Source organism: Mustelus asterias, chromosome 21 (genome assembly GCF_964213995.1).
Source record: "Mustelus asterias chromosome 21, sMusAst1.hap1.1, whole genome shotgun sequence".
Taxonomy (NCBI): Eukaryota; Metazoa; Chordata; class Chondrichthyes; order Carcharhiniformes; family Triakidae; genus Mustelus; species Mustelus asterias.
Window position 1 is genome coordinate 3,228,283 of NC_135821.1, and position 13,752 is coordinate 3,242,034.

The 13,752-nt window shown below is 45.6% G+C and overlaps 1 protein-coding gene across 1 annotated transcript in view; it reads right to left on the reverse strand.

Annotated features, from left to right (window-relative positions):
* Window positions 1–623: 623 nt before the first annotated feature.
* Window positions 624–13,752, reverse strand: part of LOC144509018 (protein phosphatase 1 regulatory subunit 12C-like) — a 100,324-nt gene continuing 87,195 nt past the window's right edge. The window contains exons 17-22 of the mRNA XM_078237274.1: window positions 10,966–11,012; window positions 9,504–9,606; window positions 7,296–7,400; window positions 6,591–6,641; window positions 3,357–3,407; window positions 624–1,635 (exon numbers count right to left, since the gene is read on the reverse strand). Coding sequence (XP_078093400.1) covers window positions 1,549–1,635; window positions 3,357–3,407; window positions 6,591–6,641; window positions 7,296–7,400; window positions 9,504–9,606; window positions 10,966–11,012 — 444 coding nt within the window. The 3' untranslated portion in view covers window positions 624–1,548. The remainder of the gene's footprint in view (window positions 1,636–3,356; window positions 3,408–6,590; window positions 6,642–7,295; window positions 7,401–9,503; window positions 9,607–10,965; window positions 11,013–13,752) is intronic.

The window sequence follows — 13,752 nt, forward strand, 5'->3', positions numbered from 1 at the left end:
TGATAGAAGTTTATAAAATTACGAGAAGTATAGATAGGGTGAACAGTTGGAAGCTTTTTCCCAGGGCAGAAGTGACAATTACAAGGGGGCACAAGTTCAAGATAAGGGGGGAAAAGGTTCATTGGAGATGTGCGGGGAAAAGCTTTTTTTAAAATGCAGAGGGTGGTGGGGGCATGGAATGCACTGCCAAGTGAGGTGGTTGAGGCAGTTACGCTAGCCACATTTAAGACTTACCTTGATAGGCATATGAACAAACGGGAAATAGAGGGATATAAACGGTTGGTTTACATAGGTAAACGTGATTGGTGCAGGCTTGAAGGGCCAAAGGGCCTGTTCCTGTTCTGTACTGTTCTTTGTTTGAGAACAGCTTCTTTCCTACTGCCATCAGACTTTTGAATGGACCTACCTCGCACTAAGTTGATCTTTCTCTACAACCTAGCTATGACTGCAACACTACATTCTGCACACCCTTGTTTCCTTCTCTACGAACGGTATGCTCCGTCTGTATAGCGTGCAAGAAACAATACTTTTCACTGTATACTAATACATGTGACAATAATAAATCAAAATCGGTTACGAGTGCACTGCTGCCTTAAGAAAAAGTTGACACACACAATGAAGTGATTCTGAAGATCCAATGCTCCCTTTAACATCCTGAAAAGAAAGAGGCAATTTGAACAAGATATTTCCTCCACTTGTTAAGGGTTATGATGCTTCTCGTGAAAACTATATCCTAAGCAAGGATACAAACCTCCGTGGACCAGGGAATTTTAACCAGCTGTATTTAATTTCAGGCCCCAACGAGGAAGCTCCAATTCACATTAGTTTTTCGGTTTAATACTGGACTTTTAATTTAGAAAAAAGAACGCACACAGGCACCGAAAATCTTTTACCTCTCGTGCTGATTACCTTTACAAGTGCTTACAGAAAAGGAACAAGATTGAAAAGCATTCAATCACTGCAAAAAAGAGGGTGGAATGGACACCGATAACTTTCAAGTGGCCAAGAGCGTCACTGATAGCGAAAATGAAACGTATTTATCCAACTGACCAGGACACACGAAGAGAGGAATGACGATTAATGAAATAGGTTTTCCATTTACTAGAACATAAATATATATTTTATGTACACATACAACAGGTCTCAAAAGAGAACCTTCACAATTGGTCCGGTACAATAAAGGAACACAGGACAGCAGAATCACTGTTGGCAATTCTACACGACCAGAACAATATCTGGCAACTTGCTTCAGCTTTGGCCACTGTAGTTGCTTAGTTTGGTGGCTAGCTGTCTACATTACCTTAAAAAGGTCTCCCCCTCCTGTTTCTTTCAACTCCCTGCGCGCACCACCCCTCATCACACACATACATGCATACACACGCGCGCACGCACACACACACACGCACTAGTTAACTGTATTGGCTGTGGAAAAATACTTGGCTTTGAAGATATTCTCTTTTGACACAAACCTAGAGTCAACCCTAGATTTTCAGTGTTGGCAATTGTTATCCCGCGGGGCGATGCAGCTGGATGGAGGCGGCATCTCAACTATTTTGAGAGCTTGCTGATGACACGGATCAGGGCTGCGTTCTCATCCTTTAGTCTCTGATTGTCTGTTTTTAAGTCTGTTAAAATCTGTGAGGACAGGGGAAAAGAAAAAAGATTCATGTAACAGAGAGGCAACGCAACATTCATCTCATGCAAGAGGGATAAAGTCTATTTATTTTTGTCACAAGTAGGCTTACATTAACACTGCGATGAAGTTTCTGTGAAAATCCCCTAGTCACCACACTCCAGCACCTGTTCGGGGACACTGACGGAGAATTTAGCATTGCCAATGCACCCTAACCAACACGTCTTTCGGACTGTGGGAGGAAACCGGAGCACCCAGAGGAAACCCAGGGAGAGCATGCAGACTCCGCACAGACAGTGACCCAAACCGGGAATCAAACCCGGGTCCCTGGCGCTGTGAGGCAGCAGCGCTAATCACCGTACCACTCGGATGTTGTTAGTGGAATTTTATTTTGCATTATTATCAGACTGTTAAAACGAACGGGGGATACTGTCCTTTCAAGGACTATGAGCCTTGCTGCAGATATATAGCCGGTCCTACGTTTTAGAGGGTATTATTCGGGAAACATGTCTCAATTTCTCAAAGGAAGGACAGGGCAAGTGAAAATAAACGGGGAAATCAAAATTGCTACTAGGAAATTCCAACAGCAACATGTCAGAGAGACAGGGCAAGAAGAGGGCATGGAGCAAACTCTGCTTGAAGCATCAGGTTCACTATCTAAATGGCAGCATAAAAACGGACTTAAAACTAAAAACGCCAACCTCTGAGATTAATCTATTATTTTATCCTATATAAAGGGGAGGGAGAGAGGGAGGAGTTTGCTTAAAAAAAAGCCGTGTCAATACAAGAGAAGTGGTTTAGACATGAAATTATGTTGGGCAAACCCATGACCACTTCCATCTAGAAGGACAAGGGCAGCAGATACTTGGGAACACCGCCACCTGCAAATTCCCCTCCGAGCCACTCACCGTCCTGACTTGGAAGTATATCGGCCATTCCTTTGCAGTCGCTGGGTCAAAATCCTGGAATTCCCTCCCTAATAGCATTGTGGGTCAACTTACAGCATATGGACTGCACCTTCCCAAGGGGCAACAGGAGATGGGCAATAAATCCTGGCCCAGCCAGCGATGCCCATGTCTCATGAATTAATCAAAAATAAATGAAAGCATCTGAAGCTGAGCACAAAAACACAAGTGCTCAAGGATTCCAATTGGATACTTGTGTGCTGCCAGTCTACATTGTACTCAAGTGCACTCAAATAACGGATGGTCGCTTGCATTTTGCCGGAATAAAAATTGGAACAAAAAATAAGGCAGCTTTGATGGTGGCTTCTACTCATTTAGGTCCTTACCAGCAAGGCTGACCTTTATTGCCCTCCCTAGTGCTGTGGATGGCACAGTGGTTAGCACTGCTGCCTCACAGCACCAGGGACCCAGGTTCGATTCCCGGCCTGGGTCACTGTCTGTGTGGAGTTTGCACCTTCTCCCCCCCATGTCTGCGTGGGTTTCCTCCGGGTGCTCCGATTTCCTCCCACAGTCTGAAAGGCGTGCTGGTTAGGGTGCATTGACCCGAACAAGCGCCGGTGTGTGGCGACTGGGGGAAATTTCACAGGAACTTCATTGCAGTGTTAATGTAAGCCTTACTTGTGACGAATAAATAAACTTTAGTTACCTTCTAGGAGGGCCTGCTAGAACAATTCATAAACTGCAGACCGAAAAGAAAATACACCCGGGAAAATTATGCATTTAATGATTCTGTCTTCATTTTTAAAAAATCTAGTTACCTTTAGCTGCTCCTCCAGTTCAGCTGTCTTCCTCTCAAATGCCCTCCGTTCCTGTTTTGTGACAGGAAATAAGCAGAAAGTCATTAAGCGCTAAGCAGATACAAAACAGCACATTTTCACCACTGGCAAATGATGGGGACCAAATTAAAAACATATTTCCAACTTTCCAATTCTTTCACACAATCACATGGTACAGCTGGAGGCTATTCGGCCCTTTGTGTCTCTGCTGGTTCTTTGAAAGAGTTATCCAATTAACCCCACACTCCTGCAATTTTCATACCAAGTATTTATACAAATCACCTTTAGAAAGTTGCTGTTTTCCTCCCCCTCCTCTTCCTAATAAAGCAGAACTGCCAATTCACAGCACCACGATTTGCAAAGTGCTCCTTTGTGAAGTCGATAATGACAGGCAGAGGGTGACCACGTGCTGTGCGGGGCAACCGAAGTTCTCATGTAAAGCTAATATCACGACCAAACATCAGGTGGCAAAACCAATACTGTCTATCCTGAAAGTTTATTTATTAGTCTTACAAGCAAGCTTACATTTCACACAGTCATAAGGCAGGGTTACTGTGAAAATCCCCTAGTCGCCACACTCCGGTGCCTGATCAGGTACACACGGAGGGAGAATTTAGCAAGGCCAATTCACCTAACCAGCATGTCTTTTGGACTGTGGGAGAAAAGTGGAGCAGCTGGAGGAGACCCACGCGGAGAACGTGCAAACTCCACACAGACAGTGACCCCAAGCCGGGAATTGAACCCGGGTCCCTGGCGCTGTGAGGCAGCAGTGCTGACCATTGTGCCGCCCCTTGTGAACACTTATCCAATAGACATCATCCACCTGAATAAGGGGAACATAGGAGCAGGTGCAGGCCATTCAGCCTTTCGCGCCTGCTCCGCCATTCAATAAGATCATGACTGAACTGGTTGTGGACTCTTCCCCGTCTGCCCTCGACGATCAAAAATCTGTGCAACTCTGCCTTGCATAAAATTAGTCTCTGCTACTTTCTGGGGAAGAGAATTCCACTTGGCAAATATTCTCAAGTGAAAATATTTCTCCTCATCTCCACGAGATCATAAGATGTAGATCAGAAGTAGGCCATTCGGCCCATCGATTCTGCTCTGCTATTCAATGAGATCATGACTGATCTGATATAATTATCCTGAACTCCACTTTCTTGCCTTATCCCCTTAGCCCTTCATTACCTTACTGATTAAACATCTATCTCAGCTTTAAACATACTTAACAACCCAGCCTCTACATCTTAGGTGGACCTCTTTTTCTTACACTTGTGTTCTCTGTGTTAGAGTGGCATGGTGGCGCAGTGATTAGCACTGCTGCCTCATAGTACCAGGCACCTTGGTTCAATTCCTGGCTTGGGTCACTGTCTGTGTGGAGTTTGCACGTTCTCCCCATGTCTCCGTGGGTTTCCCCCAGGTGCTCCGGTTTCCTCCCACGGTCTGAAAGATGTGCAGGTTAGGTGTATTGGCCGTGCTAAATTCTCCCTCAGTGTACCCGAATAGGCGCCGGAGTGTGGCAACTAGGGGGATTTTCACAGTAACTTCATTGCAATCTGAAAGTAAGCCCACTTGTGACGAATAAACAAACTTTTCTTTACTTTCTGGTTCTAGTCTCTCCCACAAGTGGAAACATCCTCCAGATATCCACCCAATCAAGTCATCTCAGGTTTCAGTAAGAAGGTATGTGACATGCTTTATCGGCAGGGGCATTGAGTACAAGAGTTAGCAAATCATTTTGCAGCTATATAAAACACCTTGGTTAGGCCGCATATGGAGTACTGGGTGCAGTTGTGGTCACCACACTACCAGAAGCAAACTCCACACAGAGAGTACAAAGAAGGTGTTGGCTATGATGAGAGGTTGAATAAACTCGGATTGTTTTCACTGGAAAGACGGAGGCTGAGGGGAGACCTGATAGAGGTCTACAAAAATTCTGTGAGTCACAGACAGGGTGGATAGTCAAAGGCTTTTTCCCAGGGTGGAAGCGTCACTCTTCTTACAAAGGGGCACAGGTTCAAGGTGAGAAGGGAGAAAGTTTAAGGGAGATGTGCGGGGGTAAGTTTTTCACACAGAGAGTGGTGGGTGCCTGGAACGCGCTGCCAGAGGAGGTGGTGAAAACCTCCGTTACATTAGCAACATTTGAGAGGCATCAGGATGGGTACATGAATAGGGAGGGAATAGAGATACGGACTGAGTAAGGGCAGAAGGTTTTTTTTAAAGTATAGTTCAGGCAGGATGATCAGCATGGGCTTGGAGGGCCGAAGGGCCTGTTCCTGTGTTCTACTTTTCTTTGCAAGATCACCTCTCATCCTTCTAAACTCTCAATGGGTATATGCCCAATACGTTGAACATAAGATAAGCCCCTCATCCCAGGAATGAGCTGAGCGAAGCTTCTCTGAACTACTTTGAATGCAATTATATCTTTTTTCAAAAAGAAATTCCTTATGTGGTCTCACCAAGGCTCTGTACAGCTGCAGTATATTTCACTATCCTCGCAATAAATGCCAACATTCAGTCTGCCTTCTGAATCACTTGCTGTGCCTGCTAACCTTTTGTGATTCAAGTACCAGGATGTCCAGGTCCCTCTGTACTACCGAGTTCTCTCTCCGTTGAAAACGACACAGTTTTTCTGTTCTTCTTGCCAAAGTGGACAAGTTCACATTTTTGAACCACATTTTATACGCCGCCTGCAGAATTTTTGCCCACTCACTTGATCCGCCTATATCCCATTGCAGAGACTCTCCCCAATCATAACAGCATACTTTCCTACCCATCTTGCTGTCATCGATAAATTTAGCTACCATACATTTGGTCCCTTCGTCCAAATCATCAAATTGAATTATTGTCACCCGCATTGGGATAGTGAAAAGTATTGATGTGGATTGTAGACGGTTGAGGACCCAACACAGATCCCCATGGCACTCCAATAGTAACAGCTTGCCCACTCGAAGACTCAATCATCCCTTCTCTCTGCTTCCACTTAGCCAAGCAATCCTTTATCCATGCTAATATGTTACCCCCTACATCACGTAACCTTTGTTGTGGAATAAATTGCACAGTAGTAGCGATTGGACAGTTGGTTTTGGTACATTCAGCCACTGTTAAATTTTTAAATTGGATGGTTATGGACCGCATCGTGTAAGCATGTTGGAAAAAAGATTAAATGAATTGCTGTACCAGAATTTACATGCTAAGTATAATCTGATGACTTACAAATCTTTCCAGCTCCAACTGCGCCGGCCTATTTTCGTGTCTTCCTGGTCTCTAAAAACAGACACAGAGCAAACAATGTGAAGAAAAGATTGGACAGAAGTCAGAAATGCAAGACAAAATTCCACTCTATAGCAATAAGCAAAATACTCCAGATGCTGGAATCGGAAACAAGAACAGAAAATGCTGGAAAAACTCAGGTCTGGCAGCATTTGTAGGGTGGCACAGTGGTTAGCACTGCTGCCGCACAGCCCCAGGGACCCAGGTTCAATTCCGGCCTCAGGTCACTGTCTGTGTGGAGTTTGCACTCTCCCCCCGTGTCTGCGTGGGTTTCTTCTGGGTGCTCCGGTTTCCTCCCACAGACTAAAGATGTGCATGTTAGGTGGAATTGGCCATGCTAAATTGCCCCTTAGTGTCCAAAGATGTGCAACTTGGCCAGGCTAAGTTGTTTCTTAGTGTCCCAAGATGTGTAGTTTAGGGGGATTAAGAGGTAAATATGTGGGGTGACAGGGACAAGGTAGGGGTTGGGTAAGATGTGCTGTCAGAGTGTCGGTACAGACTGAAAGGGCCGAATGGCCTCCTTCTGCACTGTAGGGATTCCATGCACACAAAATACAAGGACAGAGGCGATAACTGGTCCACGATGCCACAAGTTGAGGTGCATAACTAACACTTCCAAGCAAGATGTGTGCAACTTTAGCTTCTTACCTGCAACACCCTCTCCAATTCCTGATTAGCTTGTGTGAGGTAAGATTGTGCTTCTCGTAACTCGTCCTTAAGTCGCACGTTCTCTGACAAGACCACCTCGTACATCTGCATAGGATAACAAAGCAGAAAGGTTTACTTTGCCATGTATTGTAGTTAGGATTGTTTTGCATGCAGTGTATTTGCAACACAAAGCCCTGCATTCAGAGTGTTATCATACCGAGTGAACTATCTCTAAGCTCTTTGTACCTTTTGAAAGTGCTGTTCCAAATTGTAACGGCAACACCCGACAAACAAGTCATTTTTTTATTTAAGGCATTGGGCAAGGAGGGAATAGGCACTGAGGGGATTCTCTGTCGATCTTCAAATACAACCATGCATTCTTTAATGTCTAGACAGATAGCTTACAGTCTCATTCTGACATTTTGGAAGGCCAATCTAGGTCACAAGTTCAAGTTCTGGATTGAGGGCTTGAACCCTTGACCTTCTGACCCAGTGGAGAGAGCACTGCCAAGCTGGTACCCATTGACAGAAATGGTTCATTAACATGAGTGTGCTTGCATCGTCTAATAATTGGATTAGTTTAAATCCTGCTCTTGGCTGCCCCACCATTATTTAGAGTGAGCTTCATCAGTCCCCAGCAATGCTGCTTGATGCACTGGTCAGTATTTGCTTGATGCACTGGTCAGTTCCACAAAGTGGTGGGGGGTAATGGTATGGCTTCAATCAGTCAAGCATATCTACACAGAGGTAAGGCAATGTCATAGAATAGAATCCCTACATTGCTGCGGTTTCCTCCCACAGTCTGAAAGACATGCTGGTTAGGTGCATTGGCCGTGCTAGATTCTCCCTCAGTGTACCTGACCAGGCGCCACAGAGTGCGTCGACTAGGGAATTTTCACAGTAACTTTACTGCAGTAAGCCGACATCTGACTCCAATAAATAAAAACTTTAAACTTTAACAAAAGGAGGCCATTTGGCCCATCGAGCCTGCACCAACAACAATTCCACCCAGGCCCTACGCCCGTAACGTCGCATATTTACTCTGCTAATCCCTCTGACACTAAGGGGCAATATAGCATGGCCAATCCACCTAATATGCACATCATTGGAGCGTGGGAAGAAACTGGAACACCCGGAGGAAGTCCACGCAGACACAGGAAGAATGTGCAAACTCCACAGAGGCAGTCACCCTGGGATTGAACCCGGGGTCCCTGGCACTGAGGCAACAGTGCTAACCAGTGTGCCACCGTGCTACCATGTTATTATAACAACCTTGCCAATCCCAGCACATTATTCAAACTCTTGCTAAGTAGCTTAAAATACAAGTTTTTTTTCCCCCAATTACAAAGGGGCTACATTTAACAAAAGCAATACAAACATGCTGGATGTGGAGGCTTTGGAGAGAGATTTACCAGGATGTTGCCTGGTATGGAGGGCATTAGCTACGAGGAGAGGTTGGAGAAACTTGGTTTGTTCTCACTGGAATGACGGAGGTTGAGGGGAGACCTGATAGAAGTCTACAAGATTATGAAGGGCATGGACAGAGTAGATAGTCAGAAGCTTTTTCCCAGGGTGGAAGAATCAATTACTAAGGGACATAGGTTTAAGGGGCAAGGTTTAAAGGAGATGTATGAGGCAAGTATTTTTTTTTTTTTTTTACACAGAGTGGTGGGTGCCTGGAACTCGCTGCCAGGGGATGATGGCGGAAGCAGTGAGCTTTAAGGGGCGTCTGGACAAATACATGAATAGGATGGGAATAGAGGGATATGGTCCCCGGAAGGGTCGGGGGTTTTAGTTCAGTCGCGCAGCATGGTCATTGCAGGCTTGGAGGGTCAAAGAGCCTGTTCCTGTGCTGTAATTTCCTTTGCTCTTCATGCTTTGTGGACACTATACGAGCCTGCATAAACTGTGGCACTATTGCAGTCGTTGTTTTGAAGAAATGGGTAGAGTTTTCAGAATTTCAACTCAAAGAAATGATTTGATGAAATTCAATGTTCTCTGTTCTTTTTTTTAAAAAAAAGTGTGAATATTTCATTTGAAAGCAGAGGCACAGTTCCATTAGCTCACGGTGACCTGGCTTCAGATCAACTGCCTAATTACAAGCACAACTTTCCTTTGGACTGAATTATTTAAGATATTGCATCACAGTCTAAAGCACGCACACGCAGATAATTATAACAATGATCCATCCGCCTGCCACTTTATTACCTTCCTGAAGTCGTTATTACCGTCCGCCATCATCCCCGTACTGGAGTGGGAGGAAACCCCATCTCTGCTCAGAATCCGATCACTCATCCAGTTTTGGCCATATCTGTCACCAATCAGAAAAGGGACGTTGTCGTCATTATGAACGGATGGAGGAAACCTACAACTGACAACAAATTAATTACAGGCCAACCGGGAGGAGCCTAACAAACTTTTGTCAAACCCAGACGGACTTGCAACTCCACCGAGGTCGCAGCCTTCCAAATTTTCTGGGCTAGAACTTTGACAATCAATCAGGAAAGGAGCCGCAAGTTGATTCAAGGTGAGAGGTTTTGGGGAGGGGGGGGCTACATTTCTTGTCTGGCATGCCCAAAGTTACCGTGGAAAGCTTTCTTTCCCACTAATGTACCAGCTGCTGGATTTTGGCTTCAGGTCAGTCGTAAGTATAATGCAATAGTGAACTGGGGGAAGGCAAGGATTTAAGCGACTGCCGAGCTTGTGAAGGTCGCGCACACTCCCTACTTCTTGGATTTTAGTAATGCTGTACTCCATATTTCCTTACTATGGCGCAGCTGCAAAAGCTTTAAGCACACTGCATTACCTTTCCAAATGGTCCTTATCCTGTGTAGATAGGCTAGTCATCTATAGGGGCATCATTGCTCATCTAATGTTCACTCACTCAGCCAGGATGATAGTTATGAGCTCGAACTAGATCGGAATTTCCTCTTTTTCGTAACCAAATGCACTGCTCTTGCCTCCCACTGACCAAGCTAGGATCATAAAACCATAAGATACAGGAGCAGAATTAGGCCATTTGGCCCGTCAAGTCTGCTCCGCCATTCAATCATGGCGGATAAGTTTCTTAACCCCATTCTCTCTCCCCCCCCCCCCCCCCCCCCCCCGTAATCCTTGATCCCCTTACCAATCAAGAACCTAGCTATCTCTGTCTTAAATGCACTCAATGACCCGGCCTCCTCTGTGGCAATGAATTCCACAGATTCACCACCCTCTGGCTGAAGAAATTCCTCCTCATCCCGGTTCTAAAGAGTCGTCCCTTTACTCTGAGGCTGTGCCCTCGGATCCCAGTCTCTCCCACGTCCACTCTATCCAGGCCTTTCAGCGTTCTGCAAGTTTCAGTGAGATTTGACCTTGGATCAAACATGGGACTTTCCCGATTGCCATGACCCTGGTGCTGAATGGGCAAACTCACCTAGCCAATGTTGTTAATAGTACTCTAACTTTTCCAGTCTGGAAATATGAAATCTGGAAACATTAGTTGTCTGGAATTCTTTTTGAACAGACCCACACAACTCTCAGCGCCGCAACAAATCCCAAAATAGTCCAAGCAATGGCCTTAATGATCGTCATAATGGGGTCCTGCTTCTGCAGTGTACAATAGGTCCAAATTATAGCTACCAGGAGGGGAGGGAGTTATAGCTGCGAGTGTCAGGTAAAATGCTCTTGCCTGTGTGCTGCAGTATCCACACTGTTCATTTGCTCTGTAGTGTCTTCCTGAAACACAGTAAAGGAGGAAACACCACATTAAAACAAAACCGCAGTCTGCTGTTTTAGTATCCTGCAGGTACACACATGCATTTGGTGAGTAATGATAGTATCGGGCAGTTAGATTATCCCGCACAGACATAACTTTCAACGACAAGCTTAATCACTTCTTTCCTGAAGTGCATTCAAGGTAGGAAACAATCACACATTCTAATTAAGTTCCAGCAATGCCAAATTAAACACAGCGTCAATTGAAGCTTATTTACGTGTCACAAGTAGGCTTATATTAACACTGCAATGAAAACCCCCTAGTCGCCACACTCTAGCGTCTGTTCGGGTACACTGAGGGAGAATTTAGCACGGCCAATGCACCTAACCAGCATGCCTGTCGGACTGTGGGAGGAACCAGAGCACCCGGAGGAAACCCACGCAGACACGGGGAGAACGTGCAGACCCCACACAGACAGTGACCCAAGCCGGGAATTGAACCCGGGTCCCTGGCGCGGTGAGGCAGCAGTGCTAACCACTGTGCTGCTTTGATTTCTCCTCATTTCCCCACCCCCATCACATGCTTGAAAAAATGAATGGCCTCCTTCTGCACTGTAGTGATTCTATGATCTTTGGAGTGTGGGAGAAAACCAGGGCACCCGGAGGAAACCCACACAGACACGGGGAGAACGTGCAGACTCCACACAGACACCGACTTATTCTTTGGATATCATTTATAAATAGCCACAAAAAAAAAAGCTGCAAGTTACACCATCCCAATTTGAGAAAGAGGTAAAGAGATAAACAATATGAACAAGACTCAAAGAATGAGATATATAGTGGGATTCCCCAGTATCCTGTACCAGAACCACTTTTGATCTATATTAAAAGACCCCAGACTTTAATCATTGAATCCCTACAGTGCAGAAGGAGGCCATTCAGCCCATCAAGTCTGCATTGACCACAATCCCACCCAGTCCCTATCCCCATAAATTTACCCTAGCTAGACCCCCTGACACAGAGTGCAATTTAGCGTGGCCAATCCACCTAACCCGCACATCTTTCAGACTGTGGGAGGAAACCGGAGCACCCGGAGGAAACCCACGCAGACACGGGGAGAACGTGCAAACTCCGCACAGACGGTGACCCAAGCCAGGAATCGAACCCAGGTCCCTGGTGCTGAGGGAAACACTTGGGACAATTTCAAAACTTGCAGATGATGTAAAACGTGGAAGCATTGTGAATTGTGAGGAGGATGGTGGTAGACTTCAAGAGGACAGTCAGACTGGTGGCGTAGGTGGGCAGGTGAAATTTAGGGAGTGAGTAGTAGTACATTTTGGTCATAGGAACAAGGAAAGGCATTGTAAAATAAAAGGTGCACAGATAGAGAGATCTCAGGATATATGTGAATTGATGTGGCAGGGTAGGTTGGGAAAGTGGTTAATAAAGTGTACAAGATCCTGAATTTTTTAAAATAGGGATATAGAGTGGTTAGCACTGCTGCCTCATAGCGCCGGGGACCCGGGTTCGATTCTGGCCTGGGGTCACTGTCAGTGTGGAGTTTGCACATTCTTCCAGTGTCTGCGTGGGTTTCCTCCGGGTGCTTCCTCCCACAGTCCAAAGATGTGCAAGTTAGGTGGGCTGGCCATGCTAAATTGCCCGTTAGTGTCCCAAGACATGCGGGTTCGGTAGATTGGCCATGCTAAATTGTCTGTTAGTGTCTCAAGATGTGTAGGTTTGGAAGATGAGAGGGGTAAATATGTGGGTTTACGAGGATAGAGCCTAGGTAAACTAAAAAAAAAAAGTGGGTCTGTGTAGGCTCAAAGAACCGAATGGCCTCCTTCTGCACTGTCGGGGTTCTGTGATTCAATGAGTACAAAATCAAGGAGATTATGGTGAGCCTTTATAAAAGTAGTATGGTCTCAACTTGAGCATTTTGTCCAATTCTGGGAACAGCACTTCAGGAAGAATGTGTAAGCATTCCAGAGGGTGAAGAAAGGATGTACTACAATGGTTACAAAGATGAGGGACTTCAGTTACGTGGATAGATCGGCGAAGCTAAGGCTGTTCTCCTTAGAGAATGCTGAGAGAAGGTTTGACAGAAGCATCCAGTACAATAGGGACATAGGAATTAGGAGCAGAATTAGGCAAATTCAACCCTTTGAATGACAGAGCAGGCTCAATCAAATCATAGCTGATCTCTCCCTGGTCTCAAATCCACCTCATGACAGCTGGGCAGATTAGATATAGATCATCATAGAACCCTACAGTGCAGAAAGATGCCATTCGGCCAATCGGGTCTGCACCAACCACAACGGGGAATTAGAAGAGCAAAAAGGGGTCACGAAATGTTCTTGGCAGACAGGATTAAGGAGAATCCCAAGGCATTTTATTCATACGTTAGGAACAAAAGGGTTGTCAGGGAAAAAATCGGACCTCTCAGGGACAAAAGTGGGGAATTATGCTTGGAGCCCAAAGAAGTAGGAGAGATCCTAAATGAATACTTTGCGTCGGTATTCACAAAGGAGAGGGATGTGTTGACTGGGAGTGTCTCGGAGGGGAGTGTTGACCCGTTGGAGAAAATCTCCATTACAAGGGAGGAAGTGTTAGGTTTGTTAGAGAATTTAAAGACTGACAAATCCCCAGGGCCTGATGGAATCTATCCAAGTCTGCTCAGGGAGACGAGAGATGAAATCGCTGGGCCTCTGACGCAAATCTTTGTCTCGTCACTGGACGCAGGTGAGGTCCCAGAGGATTGGAG